This window comes from Leucopleurus acutus (assembly GCF_964270905.1).
Source record: "Leucopleurus acutus genome assembly, chromosome: 1".
Classification (NCBI taxonomy): domain Eukaryota; kingdom Metazoa; phylum Chordata; class Mammalia; order Artiodactyla; family Delphinidae; genus Leucopleurus; species Leucopleurus acutus.
Genome location: NC_139142.1, coordinates 171,942,909 through 171,968,378, shown reverse-complemented (window position 1 = coordinate 171,968,378; position 25,470 = coordinate 171,942,909). Strand labels below are relative to the sequence as shown.

Here is a 25,470-nt window from a genome sequence, read left to right as displayed (position 1 = left end):
ATGAAGCCACTTATCGTGACTAGAGCATTATCACTTTCATTGATCCTACTCCAACTAAAAAAGCTAAGTTTACTAACAGGTGCTAACAAAACATTAAGTTTAGTGCATTACATTTTAAATTGTAATGCACTAAAATTAAACTCTAAATTTTAAATAAGTCCAAATTGTCAAACGTTTTTAATGAAAATGATTTCAGAAATGGATGATGTTTAGATGACCAAGATGGGACTCATCAGGTGTTCTGACTGAAAAATCAAAGAAACAAAACTCATTAGCATTCAGTTTCTGAGGAATTTTTCTCTCACTTAACTTTCAGGTCTTCCGTTGTAATTCTGGACACAACTGCTAAGTTACTTACACTGCTGGCATGTCTAGATCTGTCTAAGGTGCCCTGAATGGCTTTAGCATTCCTAGGATGGCCGTGTAAACTTTTTGACCTTAAAGATGGGAATCCCAAAGTTTGGTGTGTTTTCACAGACAGTAAGTTTTCCTTGTCAGTTCTGTCAGTAACAGCTAGTGACAAACGGGAGATCTGAGGGCCTGTTTCAGAAACACAGTTTTCATCTTCGGTGTCTGTGAAATGCCCTTGATGCTCAGCCTGCACTGCCGTTTCAGACCCAAAGGAAGGGATATCCGTGCTCTGAGCACGCATAATCTTTTGAACTTGATACCTCCACTCTGTGGTCCATTGCTCAACCGTGGAGGGGCATGTTTGGTCCCCAACTACACTCCACTTGTTAACCTCGCCGACCAGCTTTCTTCCCCGGGAATATACAAAGCTTCTGGACTTCATTGCTTTACAAGCACTGAACGTCTCATCAGGGTAATAACGGGCCACTTTTGTTTCTTCCAGGGGATAAGAAATGGTGCCTTCTCTCTTCGTTGTTCCCACTGTTAGCTGAGTGCTTTGAAAATCCGAATTGTTCTGTCCATGCACAACATCTGTTTGACTGAAATTTGGGGAGCTCGTTTCTCCTCTCTTAGAGTCTGCCTGCCTTTCATCATCTTCAGCTGAAATCCCAACATCTGGACCTAATTTCGGCTCTGAGGTGCTCTTCACGCTGTCTGATGCAAGTCGATCGCCGTCTGGGGATGCTGGTGTGCTCGTGCTGGGTGGCAGGCGAAGGCTGCCCTGACGCTCTGGGACCAGGTGCGTTCTTTGGTCCTTCTCTTCCTTCACACGGAAGGAACCAACTTTTTTCCTGAACCCTGCCCCTGGTGGCATGCAGCGGGAAGTATCCTCATACAACTCCTCCCCGTTGAAAAGATACCTGTACATGCTGTAGCCATCGGCACTGTTGATGCTGCTTTGCCTTAGAAGGTATGTTGCATCGCACTCAGAAGAAGCCCGGGACCGGGTCTGTATCAGGTCGGACTTGTCGATTCCTGCGAGGTTTTCCAGCGCATTTACCATTCTGCTAGATAGTTCTTCCAGTTGGGAAAGGCGAAGGTCAACAGTCTGCAGGGAAGTTTTCATAAAGTTTTCTCTTTCGTTGATTTCTTCCAACCTCATGGACATATTTTCAACTCTGGCAGATACAAAGGGGTAGGTTTATTACACTGAGGTGAACTAAGGATTAAAACCAAAAATATAATGTTATTGTTGCTGTATGATTTTGCAGGCTTTTGGGAATCATGGGCTGATTGGGGCATATTTTTAAACTTCACACTCTCCTAATATAACTACTGAAAATTACAGTGAGGAGCATCAGAAAATAATAGAAATATGGTTAACGCATATGGTGCTATTTACTGTTCATTGCTCTAAATGCCTTATGTATTCATTAATACGTACTCACCGAGGTCCTATTCTAGGCTTGTTTAACCCTCACAACAGACCTATGAAGAAGGCACTATTATCACCATCCCCATTTTACAGATGAGGAAATCAAGTCACGGAGGGGGTAAGTAATTTGCCTACGGACGCACAGCTGGCAAAGAGTGTGGCACCAGCAGGGGCACCAGCTCTGGTCTCTCATCTGGTACATCACATTGCCTCTGATGATAAAGGGAGACACTAGCAGTTAGGTTTCTGAGTTTTGAGGATAGCTGTCAGCAATGAATGGTTATCATGAAAAAATAAATACAATAACATCCTTATTTGAAGTTCAGGGAATTCGGAAAATGAATTGTTAATAATTAAGTTCAGATTCATCGCTAATTATTAGAGAAATGCAAATCAAAACTATAATGAGATAGCATCTCATGCCAGTCAGAATGCCTATCATCAAAAAATCTATGAACAACAAATGCTGGAGAGGGTGTGGAGAAAAGGGAACCCTCCTACACTCTTGGTGGGAATGTAAATTGGTGCAGCCACTATGGAGAACAGTACGGAGGGTCCTCAAAACTAAACGTAGAGTTTCCATATGATCCAGCAATCCCACTCCTGGGCATATATCCAGAGAAAACTGTAATTTGAAAAGACCCCTATGTTCACAGCAGTACTATTCACAATAGCCAAGACATGGAAGCAACCTAAATGTCCATCAAGAGAGGAATGGATAAAGATGTGGTGTATATATATATACAATGGAATATTACTCAGCCACGAAAAGAATGAAATAAGGCCATTTACAGCAACATGGATGGATCTACAGAATATCATAACTAAGTTAAGTAAATCAGACTGAGAAAGACGAATACCATATGATACCACTTATATGTGGAATCTAATTATGACACAAATGAACTTATCTATGAAAGAGAAGCAGACCAACAGACATAGGGAACAGACTTGTGGTTGCCAAAGGGGAGGGAGGGTGGGGGAGGGATGGATTGCGAGTTTGGGATTAGCAGATGCAAACTGTTATATATAGGATGGATAAACAACAAGGTCCTACTGTATAGCACAGGGAACTACATCCAATATCCTGGATAAACCATAATGGAAAAGAATATATATATATATATATATATATATGTATAACTGAATCAATTTGCTGTAAGAAGAAATTAACACAACATTGTAAACTATACTTCAATGAAATAAATTTTAAAAACAAAAAATTAAGTTCAGATTATCAGATGGTTTACTTCAGAGACAAGAGGTCATTAAATCATCTGAAGAATACCAGTAACTTTAAATTGTTCGCTATATTTAATAATTGGTATTCCCTTATGGGGTTGTAAGAAAGAAAGATCATGACAGATTATAAATATCTGCTGTTAGATTTTTTTAACTCCTAGAAGATCAGGCAGTAGCCTATGAGACCATAGTGTTGCCTGAACTAAAGCCTGCTGGTGTAGACTATATTTTATATTTCAGGAATACATACAGTATGAATTCTTTCCATCGGCTTATGAAATTTAACTCTAAAAGGCAGCAAGTTATGTCCAGGACCTGGGACTACCTTCTAAAAGTTGAATTTGTCCTGGGGTAGCCAGGCAGAGGGGATCCTGGCTCCCACTGAGAGCCTCTGGACCCTCTGCACCCTGCAGTGTGGTGGTCTGTTCACAAGCTCATCCGTGGGTGAAGGCAAACACTTTGTACTTTCGTTATCTGTTGCTTCTTGCCCACCTTTTATCCTTCTGTGGAAATGTATAGGCAGACTTTAAGGTCACCCAGTTTGCTTCGAGTCTGTGTCTAATATGGCTTTGCTACCCTCTCTGCATATCCTTCTAAAATCCCTCACCTGCGCTTGCTTTCCTCTCCTCTACTTCCTGATTACCTGCTGCTCTTCTTGCACCGTTTCCACCCTCCGCCCGACTGCATCTCCTGTGCTCTCCCCACTCTGCTGCTTCTGCAGCTACCTTGTCCTACATTCTCCCAGAACTGCTTTTGCACATGTTCTACTTCTGTTGGCCACATTGACAGCTGCGCTCCGTTGTGTGGGAGGGTCCTTGGCTTCCATTCTTAACCCTTTTCATGGGGAGAGGACTATTTTTATGTCCCTTAGGAAATCACATCATCTGGTCAGGAAGGGTCTGGCTTCCTGGAAGTTTGCCACCAGGAGGACCAACTTCGCCAAATTCACCATGTATGAGGAGACGTGACTTCCTTCTTTAAAAGCTTCCCTACTGGGATTAACAGATGCACACTACTGTATTTAAAATAGATAATCAGGGGCTTCCCTGGTGGCGCAGTGGTTGAGTCCGCCTGCCGATGCAGGGGACACGGGTTTGTGCCCCGGTCCGGGAGGATCCCACGTGCCGTGGAGCGGCTAGGCCCGTGAGCCATGGCCGCTGAGCCTGCGCGTCCGGAGCCTGTGCTCCGCAACGGGAGAGGCCACAACAGTGAGAGGCCTGAGTACCGTAAAAATAATAATAATAAAATTAATTTAAAAAAATAGATAATCAACATGGACCTACTGTATAGCACAGGGAACACTACTCAATATTTTGTAATAAGCTATAAGGGAAAACATATATATGTGTATGTATAACTGAATCGCTTTGCTATACACCTGAAACCAACACAACATTGTGTTAGTTTGTAAATTAACTATACTTCAATAAATTAAAAAAAAAAAAAAAGCTTCCCTACCATAGGGAACCCGACAACAGGTTCTAAGTGTTCCCTGTCCTGTATTTCAGGCACCATCAGAAGAACTTTGCACTCTTAATTTTCCATGACTTCAAGTCCAACTTGGTTTTCTCTGTTAAATGTCATGTCTCCTTGCTCACTTCAAATCTACTGCCCCAAGGATTCATTCCTTTTGTGTTAAAAACCGCATTGCCTCTGGAACAGACTTGAAATCCTTTAACAAACACAACATTTAGAGATTAAAGCAGCTGTGCAAACTTTTAAAAATAAATAAGCTGGTAAAATATAGATACGTATCTTTCCTCTCAAATCTTTTATAATTCTCTGCCTGTTTTTTTCCCTGTGTGACCTAATCCAGATAACAGCATTGCTGGCCACTCACACAGAAAAAGGAAACCTCAAACTCATCTGATTCTGTCTCCTTTACACCTCCCTAACCTCCCTCCCCCCTGCGTTGAATAGGTTTTCAAGCTCCGTGTAGGACCCCTCTTTAGGTGTCCCGTAAATGTCCCATCCCTACTGCCACCCCCTTAGTTTGAAGCTGTGGAAGAAACAAAGCTTCACGATGTGGTTTAGGTTAAGAAAAATTGTCAGATGCTATTTCAAGCTCGTTGTAAACAGCAACCAGGTGGAGACAGCACATTTTAGACAGCTACGCCAAATCAAGGGAAGTCGTATTGAGTTTCTAGAGTATGTGTGAAAGAAGAAAGAAAAAAAAAACTGAGGTGAAGTTCACTTCGATCTGGAATGCTTAACAAAAAAGATGCATGAGGGGCTTCCCTGGTGGCGCAGTGGTTGGGAGTCCGCCTGCCGATGCAGGGGACACGGGTCCGTGCCCCGGTCCGGGAAGATCCCACATGCCGCGGAGCGGCTGGGCCCGTGAGCCATGGCCCCTGAGCCTGCGCGTCCGGAGCCTGTGCTCCGCAACGGGAGAGGCCGCAACAGTGAGAGGCCCGCGTACCGCAAAAAAAAAAAAAAAAAAAAAAAAAAAAAAGGATGCATGAGGAACTATCTCCCATGTCAGCCTTGTTCTGTGACTTCCCACAATGACTTGGACATGTTTCACAAACCTTGACATGACATCCGTAGATGGAAATCCAAGGAGAGATTTCCATTTCAGATGGGGAAAGAGAGGCTCTGTAGGAAACAATTTGACAAGAGCCCCATATCTATTGACACACTGAATGGCAGGAAAACATATAAGAGAAATTTATCATTTACAACAGAGCTCATAGTGAGATATGAGCTTTCCAAACTTGCGACATCTTTTTTTTTTTTCATTTATTTTTTATTTTTGGCTGCATTGGGCCATCGCTGCTGCTCATGGGCTTTCTGTAGTTGCGGTGGGTGGGGGCTACTCTTCATTGTGGTGTGCGGGCTTCTCATTGCAGTGGCTTCTCTTGTTGCGGAGCACGGGCTCTAGGCGCGTAGGCTTCAGTAGTTGTGGCTCACGGGCTTCAGTAGTTGTGGCTCGCAGGCTCTAGAGCACAGGCTCAGTAGTTGTGGCACATGGCCTTAGTTGCTGCACGGCATGTGGGATCTTCCCAGACCAGGGCTCAAACCCCTGTCCCCTGCATTGGCAGGTGGATACTTAACCACTGTGCCACCAGGGAAGTCCCTAACTTGTGACATCTTAATTCTGCTTTCCTTTAGGCACAGAATGAAATAATTTTTCAGCACAGAACAAAAAACTGTTCTAGGTCCAAAGCGATTTGTTTGGCTTTCCCATTAAATAAAGTTGATTTCGTCTAAATGACATATTTCTAATACGTCATATTTCTAACATCATGTTTTCTTTTTAAAACTGTCATACAGTAAATTGACTATTTTTTATTTTGGTGTACAGTTCTATGGATATTAACATGTATAAATTTCGATAACCAATGTCATGATCAGGATCCAGAGTAATTCTACCACCCCTCAAAACTCCCTTGTGCTAAATCTTTGTTGTCACACCCTCCCCTACCCTTAATCCTAGCAACACTGATCAGTTCTTCATCCCTATAGTTTTATATTTCTGAGAATGTCAAATAAAGAGAAACATACAGTAGGTAAATTTTTGAGACTGGCTTCTTTCTGCATAATGTCTTTGACATTCACGCAAGTTGTTGCATGTGTTGTTTGTTCCTTTTCATTGCTGAGTAGTATTACATGATATGGACGAACACTTAGGTTGTTTCTATATCTTGGCTCTTGTGAATAATGCTGCAATAAACATGGGGTGCATATGTCTCTTTGGTAACCTGTTTTCATTTCCTTTGGATAAATACCCAGAAGTGGGATTGCTAGATTGTAGGGTAGCTCTATCTTTAATTTTTTGAGGAAACTCCATACTGACTCCCAGAGTGGCTGAACCAATAAGTTTTCATTTCTCTGGGATAAATACCTAGGAGTGGTTCATATGATGAGCGTGTGTTTAACTTTCTAAGGAACTGCCAAATCAATGCTGGAGAGGGTGTGGAGAAAAGGGAGCCTCCTACACTGCTGGTGGGGATGTGAACTGGTGCAGCCACTGTGGAGAACAGTATGGAGGGTCCTCAAAAAACTAAAAGTAGAATTACCATATGACCCAGCATCCCACTCCTAAGCATATATCTGGAGAAAAATATAATTCAAGAAAATACACGCACCCCAGTGTTCATAGCAGCACTATTCACAATAGCCAAGACATGGAAGCAGCCTAAGTGTCCATCGACAGAGGAATGGATAAAGAAGATGTGGTATATATATATACAATGGAATATTACTCAGCCATAAAAAGAATGAAATCATGCCACTTGCAGCAACATGGATGGACCTAGAGATTATAATACTAAGCGAAGTACATCTGACAGAGAAAGACAAATATCACATGATATCACTTATATGTGGAATCTAAAATATGACACAAATGAACCTATCTTTGAAGCAGAAACAGACTCACAGACATAGAAAACAGACTTGTAGTTGCCAAAGCGGGGGGTGTGGGGGAGGGATGGATTGGGAGTTTGGGATTAGCAGATGCAAACTATAATATTACATATAGAATGGATAAGCACCAAGGTCTTACTGTATAGTGCAGGGAACTATATTCAATATCCTGAGATAAACCATAATGGAAAAGAATATAAAAAAAGAATGTGTATATATATATATATATATATATATATATATATATATATATATCTGAGTCTCTTTGCTGTACAGCAGAAATTAACACAACATTGTAAATCAATTAGACTTCAATAAAAAAAAGAAACTACCAGACCATTTTTCAGAATTTTATATTCCCATGAGCAGTATATGTGTACCAGCAGGTACTCAGTGTCATTTTGGCACTTGGTATTACTGATATTTAAAAATTTTAGCTACTGTGTGTGTAGAAGTATCTCATCATAGTTTTAACTTGCATTTTACTAATAACTAATAATGTTGAACATAGATTCATATACTTATTTGCCAAACTTATGTTTTCCCCGGTGTGTCTCTTCTAATCTTTGGCCCATTTTTCACTGGGTCACTTCCCCCTTATTATTGTTTTGAGAGTTCTTTAGATATTCTGTACCCAAGTCCTACAGCAAATGTATGATTTGCATATGTTTTCTCCCAGTCTGTACCTTGTTTTCCATTGTTCTAGCAGTGTCTTTTGTAGAGCGAAAGATTTTTATTTTGGTGAAATCCAGTTTATCATTTTTTATCTTTTATGGATGCTTTCTGTGGGCTGTGATTTCAGTTTCAGTTTAGTTTCAAAACCTTTTCAGTGAAAGTACTCCCTGAACTCCAGGTGCTGAACAGGTATAGAATGACGTGACCATATGAGTAGGGATGGTTACAAATCTTCAAATATTTTTTATCCGTATCTCAGTATATCTAGTACCTAGGGGTTTTGACTTTGAATCTTATACCACTAAACCTGAAAGGAGTTTAACTAAAATGCATTTTTGTTAAGGCACTGTGAATAATGTTTTCCATTCCATTCAAATAATAGGCACGACAATCTATAAAATTTGTGGAACTTCTGTAGTGACTTCCAAGAGAATATATGCCTATGTAGGGAATAACTTTATTGGACTTTCATAGACTCTAATCTATTAAATATAATGTCCAAATTCACATTCTCAAGGTAAGAGTCCTGTGTGTCTTTCCTAAGAACAGAACATAGATGTTGGGAGCTCTGTGGTAAGCCAGTTATTAAAACTTGTTTTATGTACAGTCATCTTGTCATGTGCAACGATCACCCTTTACCTGCCAGGCATCTCATAAATTACATGGGAACATTTCCTTAATGATAGAGTTAAAAGTTAACACAAAAACTTAATGTTAGTGGAGCAACAAGGTCCAGTTCATACTTGACGAAATCCATGTTTCAAGATCCCATGGTCGCCTATATTGAGTTTTAAGACTATTCCTACCCTGTCATTTAATTTCAGGATCATAAAGTTGTCTCATCCTGTCCAAATTCTACATTCAGCTATTTTAATTTCCATCTGCTTCTTCATATGGGGCTGCCTTTTAAGTTTAGTAATTGTAGAGAGAACAGCCAGGGTAGAACCTGGTTGTGCTTACTTACGGAGTTTTTATATGTGAAAGACTAAACAAAGAACAAGACTCAAGTCTTAAATCTTCTGTCCTCATTCTTTTTAGTAAGCAAAAGTCTGAGTAGTTGCTGAAAGAATATTAAGCTCTCTGGGATTCTACCTCTATGCTGCATCACTTATACACACCAACATTGCCACACCTCAGACCTCCTTGGTTTCTAGAATTCAGATCATCTAAATCATTAGCCTTTTCTGACTATGTTCTCTACTCTGGCCAGACTCGGGTCAGGCACTCAGTGAAGCTTTTGTTGATATATCCTGGGTTGTCTCTCCCTTACTTCCAACATAGTAGTGACAATCCCTAAGCCTTCATCTATCACGACTAGGACTCCAGGGCTGGGCAGGAATAAATGGTGGCTGGAGGCGATGTAATATGTTTATGCTGCCATTTGCAAACCCTGACATCACCATGGTACCCGCAAGGTCCCATCAACCTCCCTGTTGCTGTGCCTCATGCATCACTCATTTTCTGCATCCTTGCCCTTGGGCTATAGTATGTCACGGTCACCTATGAGAGTCACGGAGCCACACTGACTTGGCCCAATACAAAGTCACAGCTGGGTTGTTATTTATTCCCACCAGGCAATCTCTTGGCTAGCAACTTTCCTACTGCATTTTCCCTCGAGGTGAACTCAAATCCTCCCTACTGGCTTCAAGTCTGTCATGTTGCTGGGCGGGTTCCTTTCCACCATTCTTATTGCTGCTTCTTACGTGTCGGAATTTTCCATGACTGTAAAACTCCTGGCCTCTCTCCAGCGTTTCATTTAATCTGTGTACCGGCTTACTTAAGTGGTTTACTTTCTAATTGTGATTTTCTCTTTCGCATAGATTCTTACTTCTTTTCTATTTAGAGAAGACCTTTCAATATTTCCTGTAGGACAGGTTTGATATTGCTGTATTCTTTTAGTTTTTGCTTGTCAGAGAAATTCTTTCTCTCTCCTTCTATTCTAATTGATAATCTTGCTGGGTAGAGTATTCCTAGGTTGCAGAATTTTCCCTTTCAGGACTTTGAATATATCTTGCCACTCCCTTCTGGCCTGCAACGTTTCTGCAGAGAAATCAGCTGACAGCCTTATGGGGTTTCCCTTGTAATTAACTCTTTGTTTTTCTCTTTCTGCCTTTAGAATCCTCTCTTTATCTTTAACTTTTGCCATTTTTATTATAATATGTCTTGGTGCAGGTCTGTTTGGGTTTATCTTGTTAGGGACCTTCTGTGCTTGCTTTCTGTATCTGGATATCTGTTTCCTTCTTTAGGTTTTGGAAGTTTTCAGCCATAATTTTTTTATTTTTATTACACTTGTGGCTGTGGTTTATTGAAGTAAAAGGATAGAAATTAAAAGAGAGAAAAGGGAAAGATGTGTGGGGCATGATTTCCAGGAGAAACCAGGTGCAAGCTTCCAAAACTTCTTTCCCAGGGGAGTTGCGTGGATGTGCTTAATTCTCTGAGCAATGATTTGTGATAAGATGTGCAGCCAGGGAACTAGAGGAGCTCACCTGAGCCTTGGCGTCCAGGGTTTTTACTGGGGATCAGTCATGTAGACATGCAGTGCCAGCATGATTTATCTCAGCTGTTCAGACTCCAGATCCCCAGGAAAATATAGGCATTCACCATGAATCATATTGTTAGCATAAACTATTTGACCAAACTGTTACTGCTTGGCCCAAGGCCTCAGGCATACAACACTCTTACCAGGCAGAGTATTCTTTTTTTATTTTTTGTGTTGTCACATGCACTTTAGTAAAGATGCATCAGTCAGTCTGGCTACAGCTCAATCAGATCCATTTAACAAATGACAATAATTAGTGTACTCAGAGTCACACACTTGCTTTGTGTAGAAGGAAGGGCCTGTTCACTAGAACACAGAATGCAATCCCTGACAAAATCAACATTAATACATGTGAGAGCCCATAATTTCTTCAAATACATTTTCAATCCCCTTTTCTCTTCCTTCCAGGATCCCTATTATGTATAGATTGGCACGTTTTATATTATCCCATAGGTCTCTTATATTGCTTTCATTTTTTTTTTCATTTGGGTTTCATTTGGTCAATTGGCTGATTCAGCCTTTCATTTACTCTTTTTTTAAAAAATAAATTTATTTTTGGTTGTGTTGGGTCTTTGTTGCTGCGCGCGGGCTTTCTCTAGTTGCGGTGAGTGGGGGCTACCGTTTGTTGCGGTGCATGGGCTTCTCATTGCGGTGGCTTCTCTTGTCGGGGAGCACGGGCTCTAGACGTGCAGGCTTCAGTAGTTGTGGCATGTGGGCTCAGTAGTTGTAGTTCATGGGCTTAGTTGCTCCGCAGCATGTGGGATTTTCCCAGACCACGGCTCGAATCTGTGTCCCCTGCCTTGGCAGCGAATTCTTAACCACTGCGCCACCAGGGAAGTCCCTCATTTACTCTTGAGAGAATTAATTTTCTGGCTGGAGTTTGGGGACCAGGACATGAGTATGCTCTCTCTCTCTCTCTTTGGGAGCCAGCTGCCTGCAGGACGCATGGATTCTCACTTTGTCTAGGTCGAACGGTAAGCTTAGCAGGGAAGAAGGGAGGCCTGCAGGCTGCTGGTGCTGCCTGTGACTGGGTGGGGACATCTACGTCTGGGGTGTGCATTTGGCAAGAACTGGACCACACCCTCTAGCACAACATTTATTACTAATAAAGCTGAGATTTTAACCTCTGTCTGATGTCTGCGTCTTTCTCTGAATTGGCTTTCAGAGTCAGGTAAGGGACAAGATTGTCATTTACTAGGCATGTCAAAACTCCACCACTTCATCCCACCCCTCCCCCATCATCCAAGCACCCTTGACTCTTATTAATTTATAAGATTAAGGCATTCAGGTGAGCTCTTCCCCAACCTTCTCCATCCCTACGTGTGTGTCTTTGGACGGCTTTCTCTCCATCAGAGGAATCACCACCTCCTTTCAAAGACTGATCTTTCTTTCAGGTCTTTTTCTAATTACTGTCTTGTTTCTCTCCTTGTCTTTCTTGTCAGGGTCTTTCTTACCATAATCTTCTCTTCCTGGTCACTTGGAAAGAGGACACCAAAGAAGATCTCAAGATCAACTGCTGATTTCCCATCAAGCCGACAGGAAACCCAAGACCTTAACCCAGATCCACAAATATGACAAGAAATCACTTAACCCGGAGGGTTTTGGGGGAATCAGAGCCTGCTATTATAGGTTTGGCTACTCTACGACCTATAGCTCCTTAAGTATAGGACCAACTGCATTTAAAATGTGTGATTTATGAGTTATATCCTGCATACTTTGAAATATCAGACATAGAAAATAAATTTATGTAAATGTTATAAAATATATGAAAGAGTAGAGGAGATAAGGAGAGCAATATACACCACACATTCCCAAACCTTACAATAATACACTTGTTATAATTAAATATTAAGTTTGGTGCTAAGCTTCCTTGAAGCCATGAAAAAAGGTAAACACGCTGGATTACATAATTCTCATTGTTCGAGAAAAGGAAGCTGAATCTCTAACAAAGTTTTGTCAGAAAGGATTCTTTCCAACTCAATTGCTCTGGAACCTGTGGACCAGTGATGGGGATGCCAAAGCACAAAAAGAAAGGTGTGTTCGACAGTGGGTTTGCGAGAGACACAGAGGTGGGCTTCAAGCTCCAATTTGATAGGGATACTTGTTACCAGTTATTAAACTGGTGAGACGAGAATAGAATGTTTAGGTTGACCAGTTCTACCTTGGTCGTGCTGGGAAGTTATTTGTAAATGCTGTCCCCGCACCAGCCCTCTTGCTTATCTGATATTATGCCTTTGGGCAAAGAGACAACACGTACCAACACCAACTCTTGTTTTGATCTTACTGACCTGAAGGATCCTTCCTTTTACAGGGACCAGAATCATTTGCATACTGAGGTTGTTCCTCATCCCTAAGAGTAAAACCAAAGTTTTGAATCCAGAGGGAGCATCGTTGGTTTCCTATTTGATATTCCAGGAGGGAACTCATGGAGGACAGGACAGAAAGTTGCATTCAAATCAAGAGACAAACTTTGGAGTCATTCATTCATTCCCAAAAATCGGGCTCCTGCTAACGTGGCCATGTGCAGGCTCTGGGAACACCGTGGTGAGTGGAATTTGTAGCTGGTCCCTGCCTTCGTAGGGCTTAGACTCCAAGAGCCCTGACCTAGTCTACTAAGGTGGGAAGCGGTCAGGGAAGTTTGCCAGAAGGAATTGGCATTTGGGCAGAGTTCCAAAAGATGAGCAGGTGGAGGGAAGAGGATGTGCAAAGTCCCTGCGGCAGGAAGAAAGCAGTGGCTTTGAGGGGGTGGAAGAGGGCCAGCAAGACTGGAGGACTGAGCATGAGGGGCGGACAGTCCAGGGTGCGGCTGGACGGATGGCAGGGCCTCATGGGCCCAGGAGCAGTGGGAGCCACTGAGGGGGCTTTTCAGGCGAGCTGGTGATGGGGACTGTGGGGGCTGGTTAGAGTCTCTCTGGTATAAAATGGACTGAAAGACCAGGACTGAATTCCGAGGACTGATGTCTGAGGGGACAGCTGCAGGAACCCAAGTGAAAAATGATGCTGGCTTGTACTCAGGTGCTGAGGGTAGAGAAGGAAAGATGTGGGTGGACCATGATTTATACGTGAGGGTAAGTTATCCGACTTGGGGATTGTTAGTGCAGAAGCGGGAGGACTCCAAATGCTTTGCCAGTGACTGTCTTGCTGAATGAGATGGCAGTGGTGCTATTCATGGAGCTCCGGGGGGACGTTTTGGGAGGAAAAGCCTGAGGGCGGTGCCCTGAGACAGCTGAGTGGGCCGGTGGCTGGGGCTTTGGGTTAAATGCCCGGCTGCAACCAGCGCTGTGTTAGCTAAAAACTGAGTCACATGGTACATCTCTTCTTGAGGGACTGAATGTTGTAATTTACAAAATGTTGAAATTCTATTAAATGGTTAGTTTGGTAGAATTTTATATATACCTTTCCAAGCAATAGGGGAAAGCCATGAATTTGGTTCCTGAACCTAAGCCCTCAAAGCACCCTGCATGGAGGAGCACGACACGTATGTAAACTTCCGGTGTGAACACGTTTGCAAATCACTGGCCCAGGTTTTGCAAGGTGCCTGGACCACAGGGAGGTCAGGAAGGGAAAAACACCAACGGTGTTGATCACAGACGCTAACGCCTAACCAGACCCTGCGGTCCGCATGGTGCTGGGGCTGGTCCCACTGAGAGAAGAACAGGAAAATCATCAAATGGCAAATGGTGACACAGAAAATGAAAGCAAGCAAATCTATAAGGAAGATTAAAGAAGTGGCAGAAACATCTGAGTACTCAAAAATTTGATTTTAAAAGTAATCACTGATGGGAGGGATAACTTAAGTATTTGGGATTAACAGATACACATTATTATGTAGAGAATAGATAAGTGGCAAGCACCTACTATATAACATAGGGAACTATATTTGACATCTTGTAATAACCTATGAGGGAAAAGAATCTGAAAAAGAATTTATATATATATATATATGTATATATATGTATGATGGAACCACTATAACAGAACCAATTTGCTGTACACCCGAAACATTGTAGATCAACTATACTTCAATTAAAAAAAAAAGCGACTACAGAAAACGTAGATAAATTAGGAATTTGGGATTAACATATACACATTACTGTACATAAAACAGATAACCTACAAGGACCTACTTTATAGGACAGGGAACTCTACTCAATATTCTGTGATAACCTATATGGGAAAAGAATCTGAAAAAGAGTGGATATATATAGATGTATAACTGAATCACTTTGCTGTACACCTGAAACTAACACAACACTGTAAATCAACTATACTTCAATAAAAGAAAAGAAAAAAAAAGTCATCACTGGTGCCAACAGTTAGGTAGAAATAACTAATTCTTCCCATTCTCCCACCATCTCTTGCTCCCCAGAGGTCCTGGTTAGGGTGAAGGAAAGCTCCCTTTCCCGGACCTCCTCTTTCTGTCTCTGGCGTTCACCTATGATTCAGCCAAGAAAGCGTCAACAAAGGGAACCGGAGGGGCGGGAATGTGCTCCCGTCGCCCCCGGGGAGCTCGGCCAAGGCAAACGGGAAGTAGCCTGCTTTTACTGCCCCGCGCACTTTCATTCCTCTTACATGTGCTCGGAGCCCCAAGGTGAAAATGCAATTTGGTAGCGACCTGACAACCACATCCCTGGAGCCTTGGTCCAGAAAGGGTAAAAATCCAAACACTGCTCTGGGAAGGGAGGAGGGGAGGAGGCAGGGCGAGAGAGAACACCATTTCCACCCATGGTAAATTACGCCTGTGATTCCATTCAAGTTAATGTCCACCTAGAAAGTGGAAGTTAGGTTATCAAGATGGGGGCGCTTTAGCTTTCTCGTAAGGAAATCATGATTATATCTTGAAAGGTTAGTAATTACCAGTAAAATAGCAAAGAAGTGTTCCAAAGTTTTATTGAAAATATACCTTATTAAGGCCGAAGGTTGGTGCAGATAACCTTTGAGTTTGGCTGGTAGGATTGCAAGTTGACTAGGTCTAGGAGGGCGGGAGGGGTAGAGCTCTGCAGCTGCCGGGGGCATCATCCCTCCTGTGGGCTGAGGTGGAGGCACTGGCCTGAACACCCACCACGAAGGTTTCACGGTGTATCGTGAATTCTGCTATAATTGCTGGGTCCCCTGATTGGGAAGTATGTGCTGAAATATTCTCTTGAAGTCCTACCATGTTTTTATGTTTCTCGATATACACACGTATATCAGACGATATACACGGTATCAGAAAACTTTAATGCTGAAGACTCCAGGATAGAATGATGCTCTGGAATCCCCTTAGGCATGTCTCCCTCGCCACGCTCATCCTTCTACATGCATTGTTGATTAAACTCTTTGGAACAACGTTTTATCAATTCTCATGCTCTTTAACAAGCTTCAGTTGCTTTTATGAAGTGACCAATGTTCTCAAAAATTATGATTCAAAAAATGTCTCTAGTGCGGGTTGATCGTTCCTGTCTACCTTTGCTGGTTGCTCTGCAGTTTGCAGCCGCAGGAAAAGCAATACTATAAAGTATGGAACACATCACCCTTTCTGTTCCTCCCTGACCTGCCCTCCTCTGCTCATTTACTCACTGCCCCATACAGGCAAGCCGTCCATTCCCCATGTAGTAAGCACTGACATCTTGATGATGCTGATCTTGCTGGGTACCCAAGACAGACGCCTCTGCCCCTCCTGTACCTCTGCTCCGTGAGGTTGGAAAGGTGTTGGGAAGGTGCAAGGAGAGCACAGGTCAGGATCAGGAGGTCAAGCCGGGGCCGACCACACTTGGCCAAGGCAACAACATATGTCAAGGGCGTGGAGAAACGTCCCCAGCAGTTACACAGCCCTGCACCTGACGGTTCTCTCCATGTATTGTATTGTAAAAGCGCCCACTTTGGGGGCGGGCAAGAACCATCAGGGTTTTGTTTGTTTTGGTTTGGTTTTGGCCTGGAATATTTGTGATAAATGTCATCATTCAATTCTATATACAATATATAACCATCGTTTGGAACTTTCACACTACTCTGGGGGGTGGGGAACACGTTCAAAAGCCAACGTTGAGTCAACAGGAGAACTGGGAGTGAATGTGTAAACGGACTTGGCATTCCCCTTAGACAGGACAGAGGAGCCGCACGCTTTGGCCCTGCGCCCCGCGCCCCGCGGTGGCCATGCCCCAGACGCACCTCTCACAGGTGACACGAATGCGCTCCTCGCTGGACGACTGCTGTTCGTCCTCCTTCTCCTGGAAATGCTCCCGGACACACTGCTCTTCAAACTCGTGCAGCCTCTTCAGCTCCTCGTCGCTGAGAAACAGCTCTGTGCAAAGGCAGAAGCGGTTGCCACGTGAGAAACCAGCCAGGTAGATGCACCCTTTCGAATTTCACAGCCCGCCTTTAACCAAGCTCCCTTCCCCACCCCTTGCAGGCAGCGCCGTGCTCCCGCCACTGGTTATATCACACAAAGACTCCTTGTAATATGCGGCGATCATATTGATATTTCTGGTGGAGCTAAACGGCTCACTTTTTAACACAAAAATCCAAATTACAGCTATTTGGAAAGCGAAACCAAGTATGATTTTCTGGAAAAGGTTTTGCATGTATTTTATGGATACAGTCAAGTGGACAGGAGTATTTTCCCATTCTCTTTAGATGCAACACACTAAAAACATTTTGAGGACGTCGCTGGTGGTGCAGTGGTTAATAATCTGGCTACAACGCAGGGGACACGGGTTCGAGCCCTAGTCTGGGAAGATCCCACATGCCGTGGAGCAACTAAGCCCGTACGCCACAACTACTGAGCCTGTGCTCTAGAGCCCATGCTCCGCAACAAGAGAAGCCACCGCAATGAGAAGCCCACGCGCCGCAAAGAAGAGTACCATCACCCGCCGCAACTAGAGAAAGCCCTCGCGCAGCAACAAGAACCCAACGCAGCCAAAAATAAATAAATAAATAAATCTATATGTATAAAAACATTTTGAAAGGAACATTGGCTTTATAGAGAAAAGTTATTTTCAAGAACTGTCTCAATTTCTCATCTCTTCCTGAGTGGACTTTCAGTGATATGCATTACTAATAAATGAACAAAACTAGAATAAAATCAGCATAAAATGAGAAGCATTCTGCAAAGAATAGCATTTGGATAGAGTGCTGTGTTTTCACACATTTAAGTAGTTTAAGGAGATTTCCATGCAGGTATCCAATTAGAATGGTCTTTCTAGATTAGCCCAAGATAGAAATGAAAGAGTCCTGCACATACTCAATCCACGATCCTGTTCGTCTTGGTCCCCTTCTCTTTTCTTCCTGCAGTGGCGGCTGAGACGCATAATGATTATATAGACGTGGCTTAAAATGATCATTGGTGGAGGCAAGACTGGCCGGTCATGAAATGTCATAATCAGCTGATAACGCTGGAATTTCCACACTTGGTTGGATATTGACTTTACTTCAAAGAAGGTATTGCTTTAAAAAGAATACATGTTTAGTTAGTTGTATTACTTTTAATTGTGATTTCCCAGGGCAATCAGAATTACTCACACTGAATTGAAATTATGCGATCAAATGGCCTTTTGGGGTCATTCCACGAGTTAGTACTGACTCTGAATGACCTGTCTTTTGGTTTATCTATCAGCGTGGCTTACCAACATTCAAGGACGTCTTACTCATATAAATAATTAAGAATTAAGTGTATTGAAATTGCTACACACTGCTTTCTTGCAAAACCACACCACAGCCTACTGACTGCTCAGAAAATTTTATTTCATATATTTAAAGGTATGAGCCATCCCACTAAGCATTTTGAAGTATTTAAACTTTAAATTCAGTCAACTAGCTGACTACATTTTTTTGGAACCGAGTTGATTAATTACTGAACATTTTGATTAAAGGTGGGTTATTTTGGATGTTGGGTAGGTACAGTCTTTGTCTTCTTTGAGTTTCCAGTGGGAGGCAGTAAGCCTAGAATTGTTGGAATCCTGATCAGGCGTGTTGTCTACACGGGGACCTTAGAAAAGTCAGTTAACCTCTGTCAACCTTCATTTTCTCATCTGTCAAGTCCGGAGTGTAACCAGATTCTCTCCAATGCCCTGGTCAGCTCTGAAAGTCTATATTTCTGTGAAGGATTTTTCCCTTATATTTTTCATCTTAGAAACTAAAATAAATTTTTCCAACATTTATTAAGCATGGTCACATCCTCAACATATCATGACAAAAGGGGCAAGTTTTACAAGAAATTTGATTGTGGATTTTAAGCCTTTTCTTTCTTAGGCCATTTTATCTTCTATTTGGTAAGTGATAAGAAAAATATTTCATATAATAGTACAGTAATTGTCACAGCCTATGAAATTAACTTTGCTTTCTGTGCCTCTGATAATGAATTCAAGGCTCAGTTTGATAAATCTTCTCTGTCTCAGGAGACTTTCGTCTAAGAAAATATTTTCATTAGATTAAAATACATGCCAAGGGCTTCCCTGGTGGCGCAGTGGTTGAGAGTCCGCCTGCCGATGCAGGGGACGCGGGTTCGTGCCCCGGTCCGGGAGGATGCCACATGCTGCGGAGTGACTGGGCCCGTGAGCCACGGCCGCTGAGCCTGCGCGTCCGGAGCCTGTGCTCCGCAACGGGAGAGGCCACAACGGTGAGAGGCCCGCGTACCGCAAAAAAAAAAAAAAAAAAAAAAAGCCAAAAGTGTTAAAATACTAACCAAGATTGAATTTAAATGTATTTAAGTGTCAACTCTTGATTTAGGAATACATGAAGGCTGATTACTGTTGAACAAAAAAACGTTGTGAAAAATTCTACGCATTTGAAAGCCCTAGTGGAATTCCATGTAAATCCTGGGCAGCCTGGGAGATTTCTGAGATTACACTGAAAATCTGTAAAATAATAAATAACAAATATACGGTCATCAGCGGTGACACGCACTTGAAAACGGCGATGAGCAAGTTCACGAGCAGGATGTTGGCCACCAGCAGGTAGCAAGCCATGATGGCGGGCGTGAGCCAGGCGCCCGGGATGCAGGGAGGGAGCCGCTTGCCCTCCTCATCGTACTGGTTGTCACCACAAGGAGCTGAAACGAGAGTCTGTCTTTTTGTACTTGACTTTTACATAGAATGAAAAGAATAAATAAACTGACCTATGCTATTAAAGGACCTATTTCTTTTTTACTATGTTTTTTTTCTGATTTCATAAGCAATAATTTTCCATGTGAAAAATATCAATTCATACAAAGGAGATAAGGAACTCATTTCTGCACTCACAGACAGTCATTCTTAACTTGTTATATTTGTAAACATTTTGTCATCTCTGTGTTGTGTTTGTCATATACAGAAGTTCTTCATTTCTAAGCAGACGCATCTATCTATGCGTCTATGGGTTTCTTTACTGTTATCCATTAGAAAGTGATTGGGTCTTCTAATTATTTAACATTAACTTATGTTGTCTTCTTGGTCATTTGTACATTAACTTTGAAAATAATTTTATTGTGAGGTAGGAGGTACGGATCCCCTCTAGCCTCCAATCCATTAACTGACTGTTCTGAGTGATGTTTGAAAAAGAATCTTTTCTCTCTCTGCTCATTTGAAATGCCACTTTGATCATATGGGACTTATTTTCTGACGAAAAAGATAGGATGATCTCAACAGTAATTAGTGAAGTAATATCCATGAATTTATTGTCTATTTACTTTTCACTTCCTTATCGTTTACAAAAGTACTGACACCAGAAAACAAGAGAAATATTTGAAACTGGTATTAAGACTATTGGTAATTAGCTGAGGAAGAAACTAATTAATACACACATTTCATGGACTAGAGTCATCAATTATGCATAAACTTACGATTGATTTCCATGGCGTAGACTATAGAGTGATTGGAAAGCAGCATTTTATTTTTTTTTAGTTTTGACGGGAAGGAAGAAAAAAAATAAGACAGTTGAGAGAAAAGTCAAACAAATGATGAACAACACAAGAACTGTTTTGCTGTCAAGAAATGTAAAGTGTTCAAGCTTGGGAATTACAGATTCACACTTGGAAACAGTGATCTGCTTAGGAGAATTTTACACATTATTAATTATAGGAAATATATGTATATATATATTTCATGAATATTTATTTTACCACGTCATAAGCAATAGTAAAACTCACTAGTGAAAAAAACTGTGAAAAAGACATGAGGCTACTAACAGATGATCATTTTAACATGTAGGTTGACCAATCAAGCATTCCCTGTATCCCAACACAAACACATCATAAGCACAAATAAATATAAAATTATTATGAAATAATCAGACCAAGAATTGAAAACCTACATTTCACGGTGTTACTGAAAATAGCCTCAAGTTTGCCTCTTCATCTTCTCTTGTTACCCAATTTAATAAAAAAAATAAAAATATTACAACTTACGTCTGGATCCAGGGACTTTTAGCATTTATGTATGTTTACTGAAGCTAATATTCCTTTGAAACCAAATTAGATTTTTATGTTCTGGTTTACCAAGCTACAAACACATTCGCTAATTGACCCTGAGATACTCATGATAAGGATGTGTTCTGAATCACGTGATGAAAGCCAGTAGGTAGAAGGCATTGTGCAACTTGTTATCAGTCTCACTTAGTGGAGATATACCAAACAACCCTGCATTTCCTACAAGGCAAGGATGTTCAGAACCTTCTATTCTCAAGAAGCTTCTGCTTCTACTGGAAGCAGCAGCCATGCTATTGTACCTGGTGCTTTTTGACAGAGCACAACATGCAAATTAAGATATTGGTACTAACATGAAAATAGGTCTGAAGATGCTCGTTCATTGGTGAGGCTGTAACTGTCTGGGTTAAATAGCATAAGAGCATTTGAACTTCACTTCCCTACAACACAAGAGACACTGTGACCTACCAGCTCAGCCTGGGCAGAGCTGGGGCCTGCATTCTCCAGAAATCCATGCAGGATTGCAGCTCATTTCCTCTGCTAACATCCAGAATACTGTTGATAATACAAAAATATCACTCCAGGAGTGAAGAGGAAATGGATAGCTATGTGGAAAATGGGCTTTGAAGCCTGAAGAAGAGGATGGCACATGGCAATAGTCACTATCTCATTTGACTGTAATAACACTACCAGCTCTATCTCAGGGCAGAAAAAGATTCAGGTTGAAGAAAAATTAGGATGTTGGCATTGGGACTACATTCATGTGTCGGACATGCTCAAGGGATGTAAGACTCAGAATTCCAGTTAGTGGTTCTCAGAGTAGAAGACAGGACCGATGTCTCAAAACTCTGTATTTCATAATCTGCATTGATTTCTTCACAAAATAATTTGATGCCTATGGCAGAATAAAAAATACTTTATTCCCAAATTAACACAGGCTCTTCCATTAATTTGGAACTGATCATCTGCCTTGGGAAGCAGGGAAGAGAATCTTACTATGAATTCTAGTCTTACGGTCTATCTGGTCTGCAAACACCTCTCCGTAGATCATCCAGTAGGGCATGTAGAAGATGTTTCGGGCCAGTTTCCAAGAAGGCTCCTCATCTGGATGCAAAATGGCTTGACGGGCTACCCCGAAACTCATCAACACCACCAGCATGATGACCACAAAATACAGCATGTCAATCATCTGAGGACAGAGGAAATGGGCCTCTTACTGTCTTGACTCATGGGCCAAGTTCACCTGGTTCATTACACTGTGCTCCTCAAAGACTTTATGAGTGCTTAATTAGGATGGAGGAAGCTTCTTTTCCCTCCCTCCATCCCATCCATGGGCTACTGATTCTTGTACTTCATGCAATGCATACACCTTATTCTAGAACATTGCCATTCTCATCTCATGCTCTCAATCTTTCCTCTCCTCTATTGTTACCCATAAATAAATTCCTCTAGTAACTACAACTGCAAATGGAGAAAAGGGAACAATTATGGAAAATATAGGAATTTGTGAGGGAAACTAAGGAGTAAGAGCAGTAGATATCTAAGGAGGTAATGAGATCGTGAGTTGAGAGCACATACTGTTATTCATTCATTATACAAACAGTGAGTAGTTACAGTGTGAAATGCTCTGGTTACTATGGATACTGACCTCATAGAATTCTTAATTTTGAACATCCCTGAAGATGAGGGCCCTGGCTGGGATTAGCTTAACCATATAGCCCTTTGCTCAAAACCACTTGCCCTACAAAGAGTTATTCCTAAGCTTGGAAGACTTCCTTTCTTCTGGGACCAGTCCCAACATTTGGGCTATTTTAAGTGATGTAAGGATGATCTGCTGGTTCATTTTTAGTTTCATATTTTATGGCCTGTTCTGGAGTAAATGTTGCCATGGATTTGTCTTGACCTCATCACACGAATTGCCTGTGTGCACTCCATGCCAGAGCACGTGAGCTGGAAGACTGTCTGGAGTAGGGGTCGGGGAGGGTGACCCCGGGCCCCCTTCGTCTCTGGCTTCTACTGCACGTTAGGAGGTTATGTATCGGGTTATTGCCAGAAATCCATGGACCTACAGTAGGCCCTCATCCTCATGTTCATCAATTGGATTTAATTAAATTGTCGGTATGTAGAAGAACTAGGTATCTTAAAGCAAAGAACATTTCCTGTAGGAAACCAACTGCAAGGGAAAGGTCAAATGAAATGCAACAGAGCCATGCTGGAGGCCTGGCCTCAGGTCCTAACCACAGTCTCGGTGTCTGTAGTTACTCACGGGGCGTCAGGACTAACCATCTTTCCGATCATCATCACGTAGGGTCCCAGATACTTGTTGACACCAAAGATGTCCAGGACACGGATGTACCAGAAGATGATATCCACGCAGTAGATCACGCGGCCATAGCCCATGTAGGGCTGCTTCTGTAGGCGGAGGATGGCTCCAATCATGAACATGGAAATGGCCACGAGGTCTGTGATGTTCCAATATTCCTGAAGCCAAACTTTTATTTTCTGGCTGAGTTTACCGGGTTCTGACATGAGGATCTATAAAGAAATGCCAAAGAACAAAAAACAAGGGAGTGTGGTATTGGAAGACTTGTCTTCTTAGAATCTTGGGACATTAGGACTGGAGCGGCATTCCAGGGCATCTGGTCCCCTTTCCTGCTCAAGACTTCTAAGTACTAATCTTCTCAGGCAGAAAAACATATCTAGAAAGGGAAATTCCACAAAATCCTCTGTATGCCTGGAGTCAGGGTTTCACAAACTCTCAGGAAATGCCTTCTAAATTATGTCCCTCTGGCTGTAATTAAAGTAGCTGCCTTTTGATCCCTTTTCTAATTCTCTGGACACTTGCCTGTGAGCCCACGTTCCAGAGTTAGTCCAGGAGGAAAACTCTAGAGCAGAGATAAACCTGTGTGGTCCCACAGAGGGGCAGTCCACCCAGGGGAGATGGCAGAACCGGGATGGGAAATGTTTATCAGCCAAAATTGCTTTGTAACTCAGAGATGGGAAGTCAGGGGGAAGCTGAACTTGATTTTCTCCTGCTTGAGAGCTTACCCTTTCAAAATCACCACTGATTAAAGGGACACTTCCTCAGAGTAAACCTGAAAATATGTAACAAGCAGCAGGCACGGGCACACTTAGAGCAAGCCCCACGTATGCAGCTATGGCGTGCAGCAGGGTGGGGGTCTTAAAAGTGGTACCCCTTTACTTACCGAGACTCTGGGGAGGTTCTGGGGGCTCCAGAGGTGGGATGGGGTGGTGGCTATTTATGGGCCAACCCAGAAGGCGTTCACTAGTTTAACAACCTGTGCACTCTGACTGATGGCCGCCCACCCTCTTTCCTATAACTGGGGGTAAAGAACAGTGTCAGTATATGGCTGATGCTCAGTGAGCTCACGGTGTCCCTAGAGATGGCACGGCAGGCCACTTGGGAAATCCCAGTTGTAAAGTGGGCAAAGTTTGAATGAAGCCCAGCTAGAAAAGAAACAGGAGTAGTAGGAGATGGCTTATAACATTTTAGATTTGGCACTCTGCGTTTCTCGGGCTGTCATCAGACTGACAGCCTCGAATTAGCTCTCCTGGGAAGAAGTTGCCAGTGATAATTTTTCAGTTCAGTGAAAGGGTCACTGCTGATTGCAAAATAAGAATATTGGTTCTCTATCAGTGGGAGAAAGAATATGAAGTTCTGCTGTGTGCTTTCTCAAGTTCACTTTTTCTTGGCTATAAGCTTTCCCTTTACAAGCTGACATAAAGAATTAAAACTTGCAGGTGATATTAGAAAGAAAAGGACCTGGCCCATATTTCCGCTGCAGCCTGCAGGGGCTGCCCTCTTGAAGTTACATGTTAGTTTCAAGTCTCCTGTGACACGAGTCTGCAAGAGATGGTGTCTGTCCTTTTCTAACACTTCTTTGAAAATCCTGTTCCCTCTGTTTGCAGCAGTTGCGCTGGCAGCCTGCCCAGAGGCACTGGAGGCTTCCACCAGGTGGATGCGCCCAGCCCCCATCTGCTGCAGGTGCCGCTGTTCGGCTCCCACCTGCCCCCTTGGGCAATTGCAGCCACTTTCCCAGAGATGCTGATGGCTGGCTGATGTGGGTACAAAAGTCTGTTCCCTTTGGTCAAAGTGGGACAGACTCTACAGTATTAAATACATTCAGAGTTCCCTGCAGGATTAGGCCAGGGACAGATTCCACTGAAGCCACACCTTGCTCAGCCCCGTCCCCTCTTCTGACCTGGTCACCCTGTTGCCTCTCTCTGCTCTCCTAGGAGCTCTCCTTTAATAAACCCCTTGCACAAGAATCCCCTTCTGGGTTGGAGGGAGGACAGTGTGGTTCAAAGTCCTGAGTTACAGGAGAAATGTCATCTCCTACATCTCCCTTTCTACTTCCAGCTCTGAGAAAACAGAGCCCAAATTTGTACCCAGTTGGAGTCATTGGTTTATCTCAGGTACCTGGCAGCATTTATGCTGCTTTTCTAGGCACTCAGACTTAT

The 25,470-nt window shown here is 42.5% G+C and overlaps 1 protein-coding gene across 1 annotated transcript in view; it reads right to left on the bottom strand.

The window, feature by feature from the left end:
* Nucleotides 1–301: 301 nt before the first annotated feature.
* The window catches only part of TRPM1 (transient receptor potential cation channel subfamily M member 1), a gene marked incomplete at both ends in the record, with an annotated part of 81,828 nt that continues 56,659 nt past the window's right edge, over nt 302–25,470 (bottom strand). The window contains 7 exons of the mRNA XM_082838656.1: nt 302–1,529; nt 16,761–16,893; nt 17,833–18,035; nt 19,494–19,638; nt 20,407–20,427; nt 21,985–22,177; nt 23,272–23,523. Of these exons, the coding sequence (XP_082694782.1) occupies nt 302–1,529; nt 16,761–16,893; nt 17,833–18,035; nt 19,494–19,638; nt 20,407–20,427; nt 21,985–22,177; nt 23,272–23,523 (2,175 nt within the window). The remainder of the gene's footprint in view (nt 1,530–16,760; nt 16,894–17,832; nt 18,036–19,493; nt 19,639–20,406; nt 20,428–21,984; nt 22,178–23,271; nt 23,524–25,470) is intronic.